The 17,638-nt window shown below is 34.6% G+C and overlaps 1 protein-coding gene across 1 annotated transcript in view; it reads left to right on the top strand.

Moving 5' to 3' along the window:
- LOC123528950 (muskelin-like) overlaps positions 1-16,835 on the top strand; it is a 28,166-nt gene extending 11,331 nt beyond the window's left edge. Inside the window, exons 8-20 of the mRNA XM_053521467.1 lie at positions 791-859; positions 1,569-1,681; positions 3,525-3,638; positions 4,244-4,401; positions 5,082-5,223; positions 5,506-5,710; positions 6,406-6,473; positions 7,292-7,368; positions 7,851-7,962; positions 8,456-8,533; positions 8,913-9,077; positions 12,040-12,112; positions 12,838-16,835. Of these exons, the coding sequence (XP_053377442.1) occupies positions 791-859; positions 1,569-1,681; positions 3,525-3,638; positions 4,244-4,401; positions 5,082-5,223; positions 5,506-5,710; positions 6,406-6,473; positions 7,292-7,368; positions 7,851-7,962; positions 8,456-8,533; positions 8,913-9,077; positions 12,040-12,112; positions 12,838-12,965 (1,502 nt within the window). The 3' untranslated portion in view covers positions 12,966-16,835. The remainder of the gene's footprint in view (positions 1-790; positions 860-1,568; positions 1,682-3,524; positions 3,639-4,243; positions 4,402-5,081; positions 5,224-5,505; positions 5,711-6,405; positions 6,474-7,291; positions 7,369-7,850; positions 7,963-8,455; positions 8,534-8,912; positions 9,078-12,039; positions 12,113-12,837) is intronic.
- Positions 16,836-17,638: the final 803 nt, after the last annotated feature.

Below are 17,638 nucleotides of genomic sequence, written 5' to 3'. Positions count from 1 at the left end.
TCTCAAAGGTCAAGGTCACAGTTGGAGGTCATAGGTCAAATTGAAGTTTGTCCGGAGTATTTCTTCTTCATGCATAGTGGGATTTTGATGTAACTTGGCATGAATGTTTACCCTTATAAGACGACGTTTCATGCGCAAGAACCAGGTCTAAGGTCAAGGTCACACTTAGACAGCTTGCGGGCTCGACATTCTGCCGGTGGGCATTTGTGTTAGCATCAAAGGTCACATAGTCACATGTGATTTTTTTTCACATTAGATGAAACTGAAAGCCATGTGCTTGATAAAAACTTGAGGTACTCACAGAATTATAATATAAAATCATTTCATAAACAATAACAATACCTATTCCATGTTGCCAGTATTTAGACTTATTTCCAAACTAATTAAACTTTACCACAGCAACATAATTTAAGCTTGTTTTACAAGTTGTAACTGTATGAGATGCATACAACTTGCAGCTCAGATTCTTGTATCTGCATCAGCAGTATTTTTTAGCCTGTCTAAGAGTGAAGTAGTTACGACCCGTAGGTTGCAGAGATATGCTACTCAGAATCATGTTTTTCCAGTAATAATCACAAATGCACTAAATGTACATCAGTTCTAAATAAGTAGAGTAAATATAGAAAATGTGTTTCAGTGCTGTGAAAAAAATACTAAATGGTATGAAAATACATAATACAAACCTGTATGTTAGTTATTTATCAGACACAGTGATATACTGTGGTCTAGAATTAAATGGTTAAATAGTTTATTGTAGATTTTATGCTGTCCTGTTTATTATTCCTTGCAGTTACTGATGCTACAGATAGTCAGCCTGGCATGAGAGGTGGCCATCAAATGGCCTTGGATATATACAATGGTAGGACATAATTTATTGCGATTTGTGTCTGTGTGATGTAGGTTTAAGGCAGTTTTAAGCTTGAATATATTAGGGAGCTATCATACTCGCATTAGCCTCTGGGTCCAAACCTTGGTTAAAGTTTCAATGCACTTTCACTTTATCGGTTATTACTTGATGGATTTGCTTGAAACTTAAAATAGTTATTCCTCATTATGACCCGCATCATATGACACAAAGGCAATAACACTTGGCCAATAACCATATTTTCTGGATTCTACACTAGTTCTGTTTTGTTATGTAAAACTTTTCCATAAGGATCAGAGGTGAATGAAGAATGACTTCAGACACGATGTCCATTGATAAATTTACAATAAAGGAAAGTAATGTGGTAGATAAATAAAAAATACTGTGAAATCATTTCATTTTGTGGTTTTTGACCAAAACAGCTATTTCGTGGGGGTCAACTTTTATGGAAATCGTAAGTTTAAAGAGAAAGTGCATAGGAATTTTCTTTGTTCATTGGGATTTAATTTTATGGATTTATACAACCATGAAATTCACAAAAATTAAGTACTTCACAAAAATGAATAATTGAACATTAAATGCAAACATCACTCATTTTTTCCAGTATGTAACATTTGTATATATAGTAGTGAATGAAAATGTTACATATATTATAAATTTCAAAAAGTGTTTGCTTTAAAAAAAAAACTCATATATATTACAGAGAGCTTGTATCTGTATGGTGGTTGGGATGGCAACCAGGACTTGGCAGATTTATGGTGCTATAATTCTCCCACCAGACAGTGGACTTGTATATCTAGGAATGCTGCTGAAGAGGTTGGTCTGCATGTAGATTTGATAGATATAGGTATCAAAGCCTTCTGGTCATTGAGTGAGGAATAAGATTCTAGGAAAGGGAAAATTGTTTTGCTCATCAGGTAGTTTTACTTTTGAGTGAATGTTCAATGACTTAAAATAGTTTCAAGTTTGTATTTGTACACTGAAGTATGTAATAATGAATTTTTGTTGCGCCGACTTGCAGAAGCGAAGACATAGTCATCCAAATGGCTGTCGGTTTATGTGCGTGCGTCGTGTGTCCGTCTGTCCCAATTTGTTTGTCCAGACCATAACTGACATGCATGGAGAAATCTTGTTTGTAGTTGGCAGAATCTTAACCTCTGCGAGAGGGAGTGTCATGCGCAAACCCCAGGTTCCTATCTCAAATATCAAGGTCACAGTTGGAGGTCAAAGGTCATGTCAGATCTTGACAGCTTTTCCGGACCATAATGACATGCATGGAGCAATCTTGTTTATGTTTGGCACGAATGTTAACCTCAGTGAGATGGAGTGTCATGCACTAACCCCAGGTTCCTATCTCAAAGGTCAAGGTCACAGTTGGAGGTCAAAGGTCATGTCAAATCTTGACAGCTGGCGGGCTCGACATGTTGCTCGTAGGCATCTAGTGTTATTCTATTTTGTCAAAATGTTTCACATTTATTTGTTTCCTGTGAAGAAATAAAGTTCATGTGGTTTTATTGTTTTGGTAAAAATTTGTAAGCAATGCTACGAGGAATATTAACCATTACCTACCAGTAAGATAAACAGCCACAATATGCAATTTGTTTGTTAACAAAGCAAAATTTTACTGCTTAAGGTCAAGTTGCAAAATGAAAGTAATCGAAAAATACCTCATCTGCAAGCTCATGTTTTTGTGCCCCTCAGATTTTTTTGAGGTACTTAGATTTGCCCTTTTTCCTTTTACTTGTTTGTATGTCTGGTGCATATCTCAAAAAGTATGTGACCTAGACAGGATTGTTATTAAGCATGTGAAGTTGTGCACCTGATGTTTTAATTGGGAATTCACACAACCGGACAAGAGTGATGTCCCTGGACTTAGTGAAAAATACACATAAAGTGATTAAGTTTGTGTTGCATATGTCTTAAAAATATGTCACCTAGAGTCATGGATCCATATACAGTGACAGGAAGTTGGGGTTATCAGTGTTACATGGACACACATCTATTTTTAGCTCAACTATTCAAAGAATAGTTAGAGCAAATGGACTCACACATGCCTCGGCGTCAGCTTCTCGATTTGGTTAAGATTTTGTTTGTGAGCTGGTATCTCAGTAACCACTCGTGGGAATGGATTGAAACTTCACATACTTGTTCACTAGGATGATCTGACATGCACTGCACAGGTTTCTTAACTCAATTTTGCTGTTTTACAAAATTATGCCCCTTTTTGGACTTAGAAAATGTTGGTTAAGTTTTTGTATGTAAGCTGGTATCTCAGTACCCACTAATGGGAATGGATTGAAACTTCACACACTTGATTACTGTGATGATCTGACATGCATTGCACAGGTTCCATAACTCTACTTTGCATTTTTACAAAATTATGCCCGTTTTTGGACTTAGAAATTTTTTATTAAGCTGGTATCTCAGTACCCGCTAATGGTAATGAATTGAAATTTCACACAATTGTCTATTGTCATGAGCTGATATGCATTGTACAGATTTCTTAACCCTGTGTTGCAATTTTACAAAATTATGCCTCTTTTTGGACTTCAGTATTAATTGACAAGGCTGTTGTATAGTCAAGCGTTGCTGTCCTCCAACAGCTCTTACTATTGTTTTAGTTGTTTATTTCTTGTAATGCTTTGAAATGCATTTTCAGGGTGGCCCTTCAGCCAGATCTTGTCATAAAATGTGCCTTGATTATGAAAGAAAACAAATATTTACTCTTGGGAGGTATCTCGATTCCTCCATGAGAACTGAGGAAAATTTAAAGGTATTGAACTTTTTTGAATATTTTTTAATTGATTACTGTGTCTGATTTGAAATGTATACATGTATTGCAATACATGTATTGCAGAATGGATAGTATACTGATTATAAGTCTGTTCTATGATTAAAAGGTTGTGTAGTACTTTTATTTTCACAAATATATTTGTAACTGTTCTGACACGTAGTCTATAAAGCTACCATTGACAACTATACTGCAATTGTTGTGTTGAATCAGCATGCAGGCTAGCTGATGCTAGACAAACTGGCAGTCTCACAAGGGTGGTTTAAGCTATTGCACAAGTTTGACACAAATAAATACATTTAATTTTGTCTTCTCTTAGTTTGATGCTGAAACAGAATCGTAGATTATTTTACCATATTACAAAGAAGATACAACTTATAAGAAAGACATCATGTGGAAATGGCTACATCATTCTTTCAAATATTATACACTTATTATCTTCTATAAATTCTAATGCTATATTAGTGTGAAGAGAATTCATATGAAAATGAAAGTGTGAAAAATTTATCATCATTTCTCTTTTCTGTTGTACAGTAGACGAATAGTCAGAGTTTTCTTAAAGATCATATACATGAATATTTTTGCAGAGTGATTTTTACATGTATGATATAGAGAACAATAAGTGGATGTTAATCACTGAGGACACAGCTGCTATGGGAGGTCCTAAACTCATCTTTGACCATCAAATGGTGATTGACATTAAACAACAAACATTATATGTTTTTGGTGGAAGAGTCCTTACTTGGTATGTATTTTAACATAAAAAATAAATCTGTGTTATTATACCACAAAGGATAGGCATTTGTTACTACAGTTGAACCTATCTCAGTGATCACCTGTGTTAAGCAACCGCTTGCCTGAAGCAGCCACTGCCAGTCAGCCAACTTTCCAAAATTAAATTTTTATTCATATTTTAACAGGTCTAAAGCAGCCTCCTGCCTTTGACTGGATTTTATCACACTTGTGGCTGGCTGCTTAATACACATTTGACCATATTAATATTTATTATTGAGTTTAAATATACATGATTGAGCCGCACCATGAGAAAACCAACATAGTGCATTTGTGACCAGCATGGATCCAGACCAGCCTGCGCATCTGCGCAGTCTGGTCAGGATCCATGCTGTTCACTTTCAAAGCCTATTGCAGTTAGAGAAACTGTTAGCGAACAGCATGAATTAAGACCAGACTGTGCGGATGCGCAGGCTGGTCTGGATCCATGTTTGTCGCAAATGCACTATGTTGGTTTTCTCATGGTGCGGCTCAATTATATATTTCAAAAATCTCTTCAATAAATTGCTCACCTGAACTTTTTTCAGAATGAGGTAAAAATGTAAAAGGTATATATCATTTTCCATCATTTTGTGAAATAAACAATGTTAAATCTGCAACTTACCAGTATTGTTATTTGTTACGCTTTTTCAGTACGACAGAAGGGGAGAGAAGCACTACACCACAATTTAGTGGTTTATTTTCGTACCATATACCTACTAACACATGGACAAAGTTACGAGATGATTGTACAGAATTGAGGTCAAGAATAGGTCATTCTATGCTTTTTCATCCAGTAAGTGTTTTCCATATATATCATCCTGAAACATATTTTGATGGCATTGAATAAATTTTGTTTAACCATAGGCTATGTCTGTTATAATTACCTTAAAATCTGTAAAACCCTAACTACACAATCATTTAAACATTTACCTCTCTTGAGGATAGTTGATGGAAAAGGAATAAAGAAAAGAAAAAGATTTAGCGTTTCCTTAGTGTAAGGGAAAACTTTATCTAACAGTGTACCTACGTTAAGAGGCTATATAACTGATTTGACATTTTGTTTGTTTACCTTCAGAAAAAGAGAGCTCTGTTTATCTTTGCTGGTCAGAGATCTAAAGAGTACCTGAATGATTTTCTCATGTATCATGTGGATGACTGCAGGATTGAGATTATCTCAGATGGAACAAAGAAAGATGTTAGTGTGACAGGCAGACCTGATAATCCAGTGTCTGGGTATCAGCATATACGACATTTCCTCAAAGATCCTAGTAAAAGATCTGGTAAGGGTTGTTTACATATATCACTTGTTCAAAATGTTTGTTAAGGAAATTTAGGGACTAGTTAGTGGCAGTGTTAGTTTTATACCAAAGATAGCATATTTGATAGACATTTTATTACTTGTTTGCGATAAAATTACTTTGACCAATAAAAAACAGGACCATGGGGGAAATTCAGTAATGGCTGTTTCATTGCTAAAAGGCAGAGCTATTCCACTTGAAACATGCTTGCTTTGTATGAATGAATAACCTTCACAGATCTGTGGAATTGTTAAGACCAACAGGCTAGCTCAGAAGGGAGTGATATGTGGTACAATTTGACAAATGACTATTATTCCATAATTGTGTCCTTCACCTCTGTATCTTATGACATTATGTTTAACTTTAGTGATTTTCATTTAAATATAGTCCATTAAAGCACATTTTAAGCACTATCAGTGCATTATAAACAAATCTGTTAGCAAGTTAAAAAGTTGAAACATAAACTTGGTTTATGTCATATACATATTAGTGGTGCATTGCTGAGATGTTTGTAGCTACCCATTACATATTCATGTACAGTTTTACCATTGTCTGTTCTTAAATGACAACGAAAGAGCTTAAAGAAGATTTACCTTTTTGAAATCTAAACCTTAATTTTATACTAAAGCATTTATGAATATGGTACCAGGACTTAAACATTGCTTTGTATATTACAGTCCCAGCAGCAGGGTTTACACAGAGAGCAACACTTGATCCTGATACAAATGAGATACATGTACTTTCTGTAAGTCCATCATATTTTCAGTTTTTTTGAGGTTTTTTTTTTTTTGATAACTCTGATTAATTGGTCTTTGACCCATACTTATGTCTTCTGCAGAACTTTATACAAACAAAAAGAACTTATGAACCATGTTTGTTTATATATTTATAAATCAGCATTTTGTCCGCAACAAATATGCTTGCAAATGCCATTAATGATCAAAGAAATTGTATACTGTATCAATTTTTCATCAAGTGTACTCGACATCAGTGAAAACTTACGTGAAAATATTTCCTTTGTTCTAGAAAGATCACAAGAAGGTCTATTTTTTTACCCAAGAGTATAAAAAATGAGCCAGTAGGTAGTAGTCAAGTGAAATGGCTTTGCTTGTTTTAGAATAAATATAAACATGATTTGACAGAGAACATTTTCAAGAAAACACTTCTGTAAGTCAGTGTTCCATTAACACTTGATACTGTAAGTCAGTGTTCCATTAACACTTGATACTGTAAGTCAGTGTTCCATTAACATTTGATATATAACCTTCCTGTGCTTTTATCTGTTTACATGTATGACCTTTATTTGAGCAGCACCATGAGAAACCAACATAGTGCATTTGCGACCAGCGTGGATCCAGACCAGACTGCGCATCCGTGCAGTCTGGTCAGGATCCATGCTGTTGGGTAACAGTTTCTCTAATTGCAATAGGCTTTGAAAGCGAACAGCATGGATTCTGACCAGTCTGCGCATATGCGCAGGCTGGTCTGGATCCATGCTGGACGCAAATGCACTATGTTGGTTTTCTCATGGCGTGGCTCATTCATTGTTTTTGTTTATTTCAGGGTCTAAGTAAAGACAAAGATAAAAGAGATAATGTGAAAAATTCTTTTTGGGTCTATGATATAAATAAATGTAAATGGTAAGTTTTATTATCATCTTGTTTGGGTTCAACACAAGTTCCGTAATTCTGCTCTGTTGTTCTAGTCACCAGACTTCGGAAGATTAATGGGTGTTAAACATTTTTTGATCAGCTGACAGGCTCAAAACATGTATGAAAAATTACAAAAAGGGCTCAATAGTTTAAGAATATGATAACAGTTTTAAAGATGTTGAAAGTTGGTTGTATAAGGCTTGTTATGATAATAATTTTATCAGTGACACAAGCTTATCTTATATGTGTGTAACATCAGGAGCAACCTTTTTCATTTAAGACTGACACTTGTGAAGTTAATGAAAAATAAAATTGCAAGTGCAGTAGATGACTTTAAGTATTTTATGCAAGTTTGATACCAATATTTTAATACTGGATTTTTGTATACCTAAGAGGAGTTAGGTTCTTTGTTTACATTGAATTATCTTCATAGACTGTAGAAATGTATAGAATTGATATGTGTATTTCAGGTCATGTATATATAAGAATGAGAATACAGGTCAGCAATACTGGACTAAGATGCAGCATGTTGAACCAGTTCCCAGATTTGCTCACCAACTTGTTTATGATCATGTGAGAAAGGTATGGTAATGGTTTACCATATTTCTACGGATTGAATGATTTTTTGAAAAAAAAATTTTTTAGATAATGGACACCTTGTGTCGGAGACAGAAATTAATTGTTGCATTAATAAATCTAAATTGACTTGGTGCATCATCATGCCACATTTTAAGACTTGAAGAGTTTGCATAATTTTAGCTCACATTGGTGACAGACTGTTTTCACCTTGTGTCTTTTGTTTGTAACTTACAATTGGTTTGTTAACTTTCTAGAGGTCACAGTTTTGGTCTATTGACCAATCTTAATGAAGCTTGGTACAAAAGGCCATCTGGGATCAAATATCTAAGCTGTGAAACTCTTGGAATATCATGCACCTACTTCATAAATACAGGGCTTACATATGGGTTCACTGTCTTGTTTTCTTTTCAAGAAGTTAATAAAAATGTACATGAATGGCAAGATAGATGTTAATACCAGTATGTTTAAAGTTTGTATTTATCATGCTGTTTTGTAGGTGCATTATTTATTTGGAGGTAACCCAGGCAAGGAGAGTCTTCCTAAAATGAGATTAGATGATTTTTGGTGCTTAGAGGTATGTAAAAGGTTTTTGACTGTACAAAATTAAAGTCATTTCTTAAATGTAAGATGTCTGACACAAACATTTATACAGTTATCTCTGGTTGTTCAGTGCATTATATTCATCGTCCTGTCATTTTCAGCAGCTTAAAACTAAAACGTGGTAAGTCACAAGTTTTATGTGTTGAAATGGTAAGGGAGGATCAGTTATTAGATATTTTGCAAATGTACTTAAAAATAATTTTTGCTTAGTATAACACCATCAAATTGAAAATTCCTTCTATGTTTTTTTTTTTTTACTTTGAAATTTTGGGGCAAAAGTATGCTATTTAGTGTTAACTGACACTGAAAGAAATTAAAAAATTCTGATGAAACTTACTTATCTGGTTTTGCAGTTATGTCGGCCTTCTCCTATAAACTTGCTTCGACGTTGTAAATATTTGATGAGGAAGTACCGTTTTCAAGAGTTATCTAGTGAGGACCAGCAGCAAGCCATGTTATACCTTCAGAGAGATCTTGCAGCTGTCATAGACCATAACAGTGATAGTGAAACACAAGAGGTACTACATGGTTCACTACTTTGGCTTTATGGTCCACCATATTTCTACCTCTCAGTTTTCTCAAGTCTCTAGCAAATCCAAATACTTGACAGCATTGATTTAAAATAGGTACCAATAACTTGTCTATCTTGTGTTTTAGATGAGCTTTATAAATATTTACTATAACCCCCTTTGAGGAAGAGGGGATATTTTGTTTGTTGAGTGGTAAACAGTTGGTTTTTGGTCAATAATGGGAATGCTTAGTCTCTTAGCAGTTCAACTCCATAGGATGATTACCTTTGGTCTGTAGGTTACTCTGTTGTTTTTAGCCCACCATCATCAGATGGTGGGCTACTCAAATCACTCTGCGTCCGTGGTCCGACGTCCGTCCTTCCGTTAACAATTTCTCGTTATCGCATCTCCTCAGAAACTACCAGGGGGATTTTGACCAAACTTTGTCAGAATCATGTATTGGTACCCTAATTTTGTCCCCCTGAAAATCAGACTGGTTCAACAATTCTTTAGTGAGTTATGGCCCTTTGTTTATTTCTAAAATTTACATAGACTTATATATTGAAAAACTTGAAAATCTTCTTGTCCAAACCCACAGAGCCTAGAGCTTTGATATTTGGTATGAAGCATCATCTAGTGGTCCTCTACCAAAATAATATAATATCTTAAAAATACTTCACCTCGAGCCATGAAACCATGTGTAGTGACAGGAAGTTGGGGTTACCAGTGTTACATGGACACATATCTATATTTAGCTCGCCTGAGCCAAAGGCTCATGGTGAGCTTTTGTGACCGCTCAATGTCTGTCGTGTGTCATGTGTCCGTCAACATTTTCTAAACAAATCTTCTTCAAAAACCACTGGGCAGAATTACACCAAACTTCACTGGAATGATCCTTGGGTGGCCCCCTTTCAAAATTTTTCAAAGAATTGAATTCCATGCAGAACTCTGGTTGCCATGGCAACTGAAATGAAAAACTTTAAAAATCTTCTTGTCCAAAACCATAGGGCCTAGGGCTTTTGATATCTGGTGTGTAGCATCATCTAGTGGTCCTCTACCAAAATTATTCAAATTATCCCCCTAGGGTCAAATATGGCCCCGTCCCAGGGTACACATGGTTTATATAGACTTATATAGGGAAAACTTTGAAAATCTTCTTGTCCAAACCCACAGAGCCTAGAGCTTTGATATTTGGTATGAAGCATCATCTAGTGGTCCTTTACCAAAATAAATCAAATTATTTCCCTGGGGTCTAATATGGCCCCGCCCCGGGGGTCACATGGTTTATATAGACTTATATAGGGAAAAACTTTGAAAAACCTCTTATTCAAAAACACAGGGCAGAGGGCTTTGATATTTTGTATACGACATTATCTAGTGGTCTTCTACTAAGATTGTTCAAATTATTCCCCTAGGTTCAAATATGGCCCCGCCCCGGGGGTCACATTGTTTACATAGACTTATATAGGGAAAAACTTTGAAAATCTTCTTGTCCAAACCACAAAGCCTAGGGCTTTGGCATTTGTAATGTAGCATCATCTAGTGGTTCTCTACCAAGTTTGTTCAAATCATCCCCTAGGGTCAATTATGGCCCCGCCCTGGGGGTCACATGGTTCATATAGACCTGTATAGGGAAAAGCTTTTAGAATCTTCTTGTCAATAACCTACAACATTCAAGTTTGGACCACCTGTATGGTTTTGAGTGGCAAGATGAACCTTGACATGAATTGACCTTGATTTTGACCTAGTGACCTACTTTCACATTTCTGTAGCTACATCCTTCAAATTTGGACCACATGCATAGTTTTGTGCACTGAAAAAAACTTTGACCTTGATATTGACCTAGTGACCTACTTTCACATTTTTGAAGGTACAGGCTTCAAATTTGGACCACATGCATAGTTTTGTGTTCCGAAATGAAATTTGACCTTCATTTTGACCTAGTGACCTACTTTCACATTTCTCAAGCTACAGCCTTCAAATTTGGACCACATGCATAATTTTGTGTACCGAAACAAACTTTGACCTTTACATTGACCTAGTGACCTATTTTCACATTATTGAAGGTACAGGCCTCAAATTTGGACCACATGCATAGTTTTGTCTTCAAACTAAAATTTGACCTTGATTTTGACCTAGTTACCTACTTTCACATTTCTCGAGCTACGGCCATCAAATTTGGACCTCTTGTATAGTTTTGTGTACCGAAATGAACTTTGACCTTAAGATTTACCTAGTGACCTACTTTCACATTCCTGTAGGTACAGGCTTCAAGTTTAGACGTACATGCATAGGATTGTGTACCGAAGCAAACTTTGACCTTGACATTGACCTAGTGACCTACTTTCACATTTTTGAATATACAGGCTTTAAATTTGGACCACATGTATAGATTTGTATTCTGAAGTGTAATTTGACCTTGATTTTGACCTAGTGACCTACTTTCACATTTCTAAAGCTACAGCCTTCAAATTTGGACCACTTGCATAGTTTTGTGTACCAAAATAAACTTTGACCTTAAGATCGACCTGGTGACCTACTTTCAAATTTTATCAAATTACAGCCTTCAAACTTGATGCACATGCATAGTTTTGTGTACAAAGAACTTTGTCCTTGAAATTGATTATAGTGACCTACTTTCACATTTCTCAAGCTACAGGTTTCAAATTTTGACCACATGCACAGTGTTTTGTACGGAAATGAAATTTGACCTTGAGCTAGTCAATAAGTCTTAAAATTTTGGAATTCTCAAAAATGGCACATTGGTGGGCGCCAAGATCACTCTGTGATCTCTTGTTTGTTGTTGTTTTTTTTTTTTGAATGCGGGAGGGGGTCAAAGGTCAAGGTCAAAGTGACCTTGATACTGTAAACAGTTTCCATTCAGTAACTAAAGAATGTCTTAGCCTTCAGTTATCACACTTCATAGGATGAAGTTATTATGGTAAACCCTGAAAAATATCTTAAATTACAGTTTCATCTGCTGGCGTCCACCTTGTTCACAAGTGGTCAAGAGGATGAAGAAATGTATGAGTGCCAAAGTTCTTGTAAGTGACCGTATCATTTTGCTGAAAGTATTATAAATGAGTTGAACTATGTGTTTATCACTTGCAGTATTGTTGAACAGTTTGTATTTGTGGGAGTTGTTAAGACATGTCATTTTAAGATACTTTGAACATTTATTCACAAGTTTAATAATGCATTTACTCACAAGTTGTTCATATATGTAATCAAGAAGTGATATAATTATGCTTATTTGAATAGCCACATGCTTTTGTTTGTCTTAACTGGTTTTATAGAGACAAACTTTCCAGGTATAATCCTCAAAATAATTTAAGGACATTCAGTATGAAAAAAGAAGTGACAATTCAAGGTCATTTCAAAGAAGGTTTTAAAAGACACATCCAGAGTTTAAACCATTTAACGTTTTACGGATTAAAGAATTTTCTAAAAAAATCATTTATGTGTGTGCAAAATTTCTGTATGTATACCATTGTAATGTTAAAACTTTAATAATCTTGTCCTTGAACTATTTCAGGAGGATTTATAATAAAATTGATTTTCTGCTATAATATATAAAACACCCAAGAGAAATGTCAAGTAAAATTTCATAATCGTAAGCAAATGTAATGGAAGATACTTATAAAATTGATTCATTGAATATTAGAGTTGTTGCAGTTCTTTATCAAGTTATGATTTTGCTATAATACTATTGAGTTCTCATAGAAGTTTTGGTGAAAACTTGACCATATAATTTGCTTCTGTTTCACAGTCAGTGAATCCAATACATCAGAACATTATCACAGACGCACAGAACTGTTTGATCAACTTGTGGAATTCTTCCCGGAAAACATGACGCAACCCAAAGGCAACCTAGTGGACTTGATACCCCTGTGCTGAAGTGTATACCCCTGTGCTTAGGTGTAGGAATAGGAGAGATACTTAGATTTTAATTTCCACAATTGTTTTCTTCAGATAGTTAAGAGCTTCAAGCCAACTTTAAGTTGAAGATTTAAGTGTAAACTTATTTTTTGTATTCATTAGTCAAGGTCATAACGTTTTAAATCATATCCCATTCCCAGCCAGTCAAGCAAGTTTTTCTTAGAAGCGCAATACCATAGATTGTTTTGTAGAAATTTACGATACAGTTGGGTGTTTTCTGCATATAGCATGAAATTCTAGTACTGAGCAACAGCACGTTAGTTTCTTAAGGTAGTTCTGCACGTTTGGATAAAAAAAAACTCTACAATGTAGAATTTGATTAAACCCTGATTATTCAAAACTTCAGAATATACTTAGAAAATTCGCCAATAAAAAGATAGGGTTGTGTGCTTGATTTTTTTGCTAGACTGATCTGAAAATTTTTAACATCACACAAGTTTTCTTAATGGGAGTTTATGGGAAAATCACAATTTTGATAACATTTTCGTTAACAGAATTTTTCCTACAATGTAGATTTAAGTATAACTTCTCACCAGTCATAAATAAACATATGGCCTATAATATAGTGAAATAAAATGTATAGGTCTATGTGCTTGTTTCCGAGATATTTCCCCATGATTTAAGAGATCCGTGCATTTAAACTAATTTTAAAACTTATTTTTCGGAATTATTTAAAGTGTCAGATGTTTTAATATCATATTTTATCTTTAGAAAGATAGTGATGTTGCCCTTGTAATAATTTCACTCACCTGTTGCCATAAATTCATTTTCATTTCTGTATGCCTAATCCGGGCTTAATTTTATGTTTTCTGGATAAATGATGTTATGCTATTGCTTCCAGATGAGCAAATGTGCAGAACTTCCTTAATGCTTAACATTTTTGAAGGATTATTCAGATTTTACATGGCTCATGTATTGTCTGTTTTCGCAACTTAACTAGTTCAGAACATGGGGAAAAAATCGGTATCTTTATTTACACAGGAGGGTCTCAGTATTTGAGTGATTAAGGTCACCGACTTGGAATCACTTGCCCGTCACTTCTGTGGGGTGGAACATTCATTTTGGGTGTAGTATGTGTAGAATTCTTTCATTGAAGGAAGTCAGCTGGCTTATGGAAGGCAGGTAGTTGTACCCAGGTAGACTGGGATGTTAAAACCCAATAGAAACACACACAAAAATTAAGCACACAAAATTTAACATAATGTATAACAAAAGAAGTGAACAAAGTATCAGATATTAGTAAAAAAAAAAAAACATGAAGAATTTTGATTAATGGCATCTCTGAAGATTTACTCCTTTAACTTTGCCTAATGTTTTACCAGTTTTGAGAGGATTCATGTGAAAGAGATACTTCAAAATTTGCTCGATTATACATGTGCAATAATATAAGGAGATTTTAGAGTAAAACAGTAGGTGTAGTTTTGGTATTTTTAACTGGACTAAAAAAACATAACCAAAGAGCTTACCTACTTGCCCTGGCATCAAGTTGTTTCCCATTTTTAGACAGTTAGTTAAAGTTTTTTTTATATTCCGCTTTTTCTCTCTCTCGATGGGTTTGTTTCATACTGACATTACAAGAAGTTTTCTCGCAACAACATCATAAATATCCTTATATTATATTCAAGGATATTACAAAAGACTTTCAAGCAGTTGTCTGCTTTTCACCCTGCCCCCTTTTACTGTCCAGGATGGAAATAGTCCAGTATGATGTCTTATCAGTTATGCCTCTTGTCACTCTCCAGCATGGTAATAGTATGTCATGTCTCCTCAGTTGTGCCCCTTTTCACAGACAGCATGGAAATAGTCCAGCGTACTGTCCCCCCATTTATATTCTTTTCATTTTCCAGCATGGAAATAGTCCAGCATGCTGTCTCCTCGGTTATGCCACTTGCCACTTTCCAGCATGGATAAAGTCCAGCATGATATCTCCTCAGTTATGTCCCTTTTCACTTTCCAGCATGGAAATAATCCAGCATGCTGTCTCCATAATTATGCCTCTTGTCACTTTTTAGCATTGAAATAGTCTGGCATGCTGTCTCCATAATTATATCCCTTGTCATTCTGCAGCTTGGAAATAGTCTGGCATGTCTCCTCAGTTATGCCCCTTTTCACTGGCAGCATGGGAACAGTCCAGCATATTGTCTCTTCTGACACCTACCAGCTTTTGATTTTCAGTGAATGTCTGATTGCCTTTGAATCATTTCTGTAATATTCATTTTTGAAAATTTAATGCAGGGGCACATTTACATACTGTAAATATTTGATAAACTGTAATAGGGCATTTCATGAGATATTTTTTAAATACATGATGAAAATACATGGATTTCAAAACTTTACAAAAAATGTTGTAAAAAAATTACAGCGTGGAGATAGGACTTTTTATTTTTCAAATGATGTTGAATGGCTTTTATTTTACCATAAAAATAAGTTTGATTGGATATTTTCTTTAGCAGATTCCAGCAGTTTTGTTAAGAACAATTTTGACTCCATTATGTGGTGGATTCTTAAAAACCATTTAGGATATCTTAGCCATATAGTTGGAATTAAAATTATACGTTCGTAAGAAGATACATGTATTTATTCAACATTCTGATTTAAATTTGAAATGGTTTAAGATGTCTTGAAAATTATTATACCAGATTTGTTGAGCGCCCTTTTCATATGCAATATACGTTCAAAGGCGCTTAAAATCAAAGAAGTTTGTACTTTCTTTTCTTGATACATTTTCAGTTTTAGACATACTCAGTTAAAATAACAGTTTTATTGATATTTACCCCTTTGGTTTATCTGAAGAGTTTTACAAGCCCCTGCTTGAAATAATATGTGAACAGGAACCTTGGATCTGCCACAGCAATTTATATTGGAAAAATATGACATAAATAATGCTGGTGTGACTTAAAATCCAGCAACACATCGAAACTGATTTTTTTGCAATGAATTGGTGATTTGTCTGGTTTAATATGAAATTTATTTTACTGAAAGTTAAAAACAGTGGATTGGTGATTTGTCTTGTTTCATATGAAATTTATTTCACTGAAAGTTAAAAACAGTGAATTGGTGATTTGTCTTGTTTCATATGAAATTTATTTCACTGAAAGTTAAAAACAGTGAATTGGTGATTTGTCTTGTTTCATATGAAATTTATTTCACGGAAAGTTAAAAACAGTGAATTGGTGATTTGTCTTGTTTCATATGAAATTTATTTCACTGAAAGTTAAAAACAGTGAATTGGTGATTTGTCTTGTTTCATATGAAATTTATTTCACCGAAAGTTAAAAACAGTGAATTGATGATTTGTCTTGTTCAATTTGAGATTTATTTAACCAAAAGTTAAAAACGATGAATTGGTGATTTTTCTTGATTAATATAAATTTATTTAACCGAAAGTTATTTTTATGAAAAATGAATTGCATTTATAAATGTTGTAAACTGCTTTTGTAACATAGATCTTTAATTAAATAAAGATTATGATTTCAAGTGATCATGTGACTTTATTTTCATTATTTTGTCTAGTATTGAGTATTTGTGTGTATTACGTTTTGCTTTTGTCATAAATACTTCCTTTACTACAGAAAGCCAAGAGTCGTTGTATATTTTGTAAATAAATATCTGTACCTGTACATATACATTACTATTGTGCTTTCATATTACTCTACCAGTGGCTTTTGCTGCGGTTGAAGTTTACACATTGTTATATTAGTGTGTAGAATTTGTTGTTATATATGCCATTGCATATGTAATGCTTTGTGGACAATTAGATAAATGTGATGTATTATACAAAGATATACAATTCATAAACAAAGAAGTATTAAAAATGCTTTAAATTGACATTCGTTTGCTTATCAGTAATTCATGATACTATCCACAATTTAGTTTAGTTAGGATAGGTGGGCATTTCAGGTTTCATCATCCATTCTGCAGCATTAGCAATTTTCTGCAATCAGCTTTTTAGCTCATCTTAACACAGAGCTTTTAGCGTTAGCTTTTAGGCTAGTTGATTGTTCGTCTAACCATCAGTCGTCCACAATTTCTTAAAAGAACATCTCAAGTCAGTTTCAACCAAACTTCACAGGAATGTTCCTTGGGCGTTCCCCTTAAAGATTCCTTCAAATGTAGGCCAACAGTGCAGAATTCTATTTGCCTGACAACTTTGAAAATCTTCTCAGAAACTGCTGGTCCTATTTAGACCTAATTTCACAGAAATATTTCCTAGGGTTACCAAACTCCTTCAAATAATTTAGTTTTGTTAGGAAATGTAGCCAACAGGAAGCAGGGCTAGTTTACCATATACGGTTTTATGACGATTTCTTTTAAACAGCTGGCTCAATTTTAAAATAATTTCACAGCAATGTTCGTTACGTATGTACCAAATTCCTTCTTATCATTCTGTTTCATTAACCCTTATCATGCTGGACACGACTGATTCTGCCTTTGCGACCAGTGTAGATCTTGATCAGCCTGCACATCTGTGCAGTCTGATCAAGATCTGCACTGTTCGCCATTCAGTCAGTACATTTTTAGTAAGCACCCCTTTTAACAGTTAATGGTATTTTCCAAACTGAATGATGGACAAGTTCATTATTGAAATTTAGCAGGGTAAGGGTTAAAAAAGCATTGCTTGAACATGGCTG

This window comes from Mercenaria mercenaria, chromosome 13 (genome assembly GCF_021730395.1).
Source record: "Mercenaria mercenaria strain notata chromosome 13, MADL_Memer_1, whole genome shotgun sequence".
Classification (NCBI taxonomy): Eukaryota; Metazoa; Mollusca; class Bivalvia; order Venerida; family Veneridae; genus Mercenaria; species Mercenaria mercenaria.
This window is presented reverse-complemented; position numbering and strand designations above follow the sequence as displayed.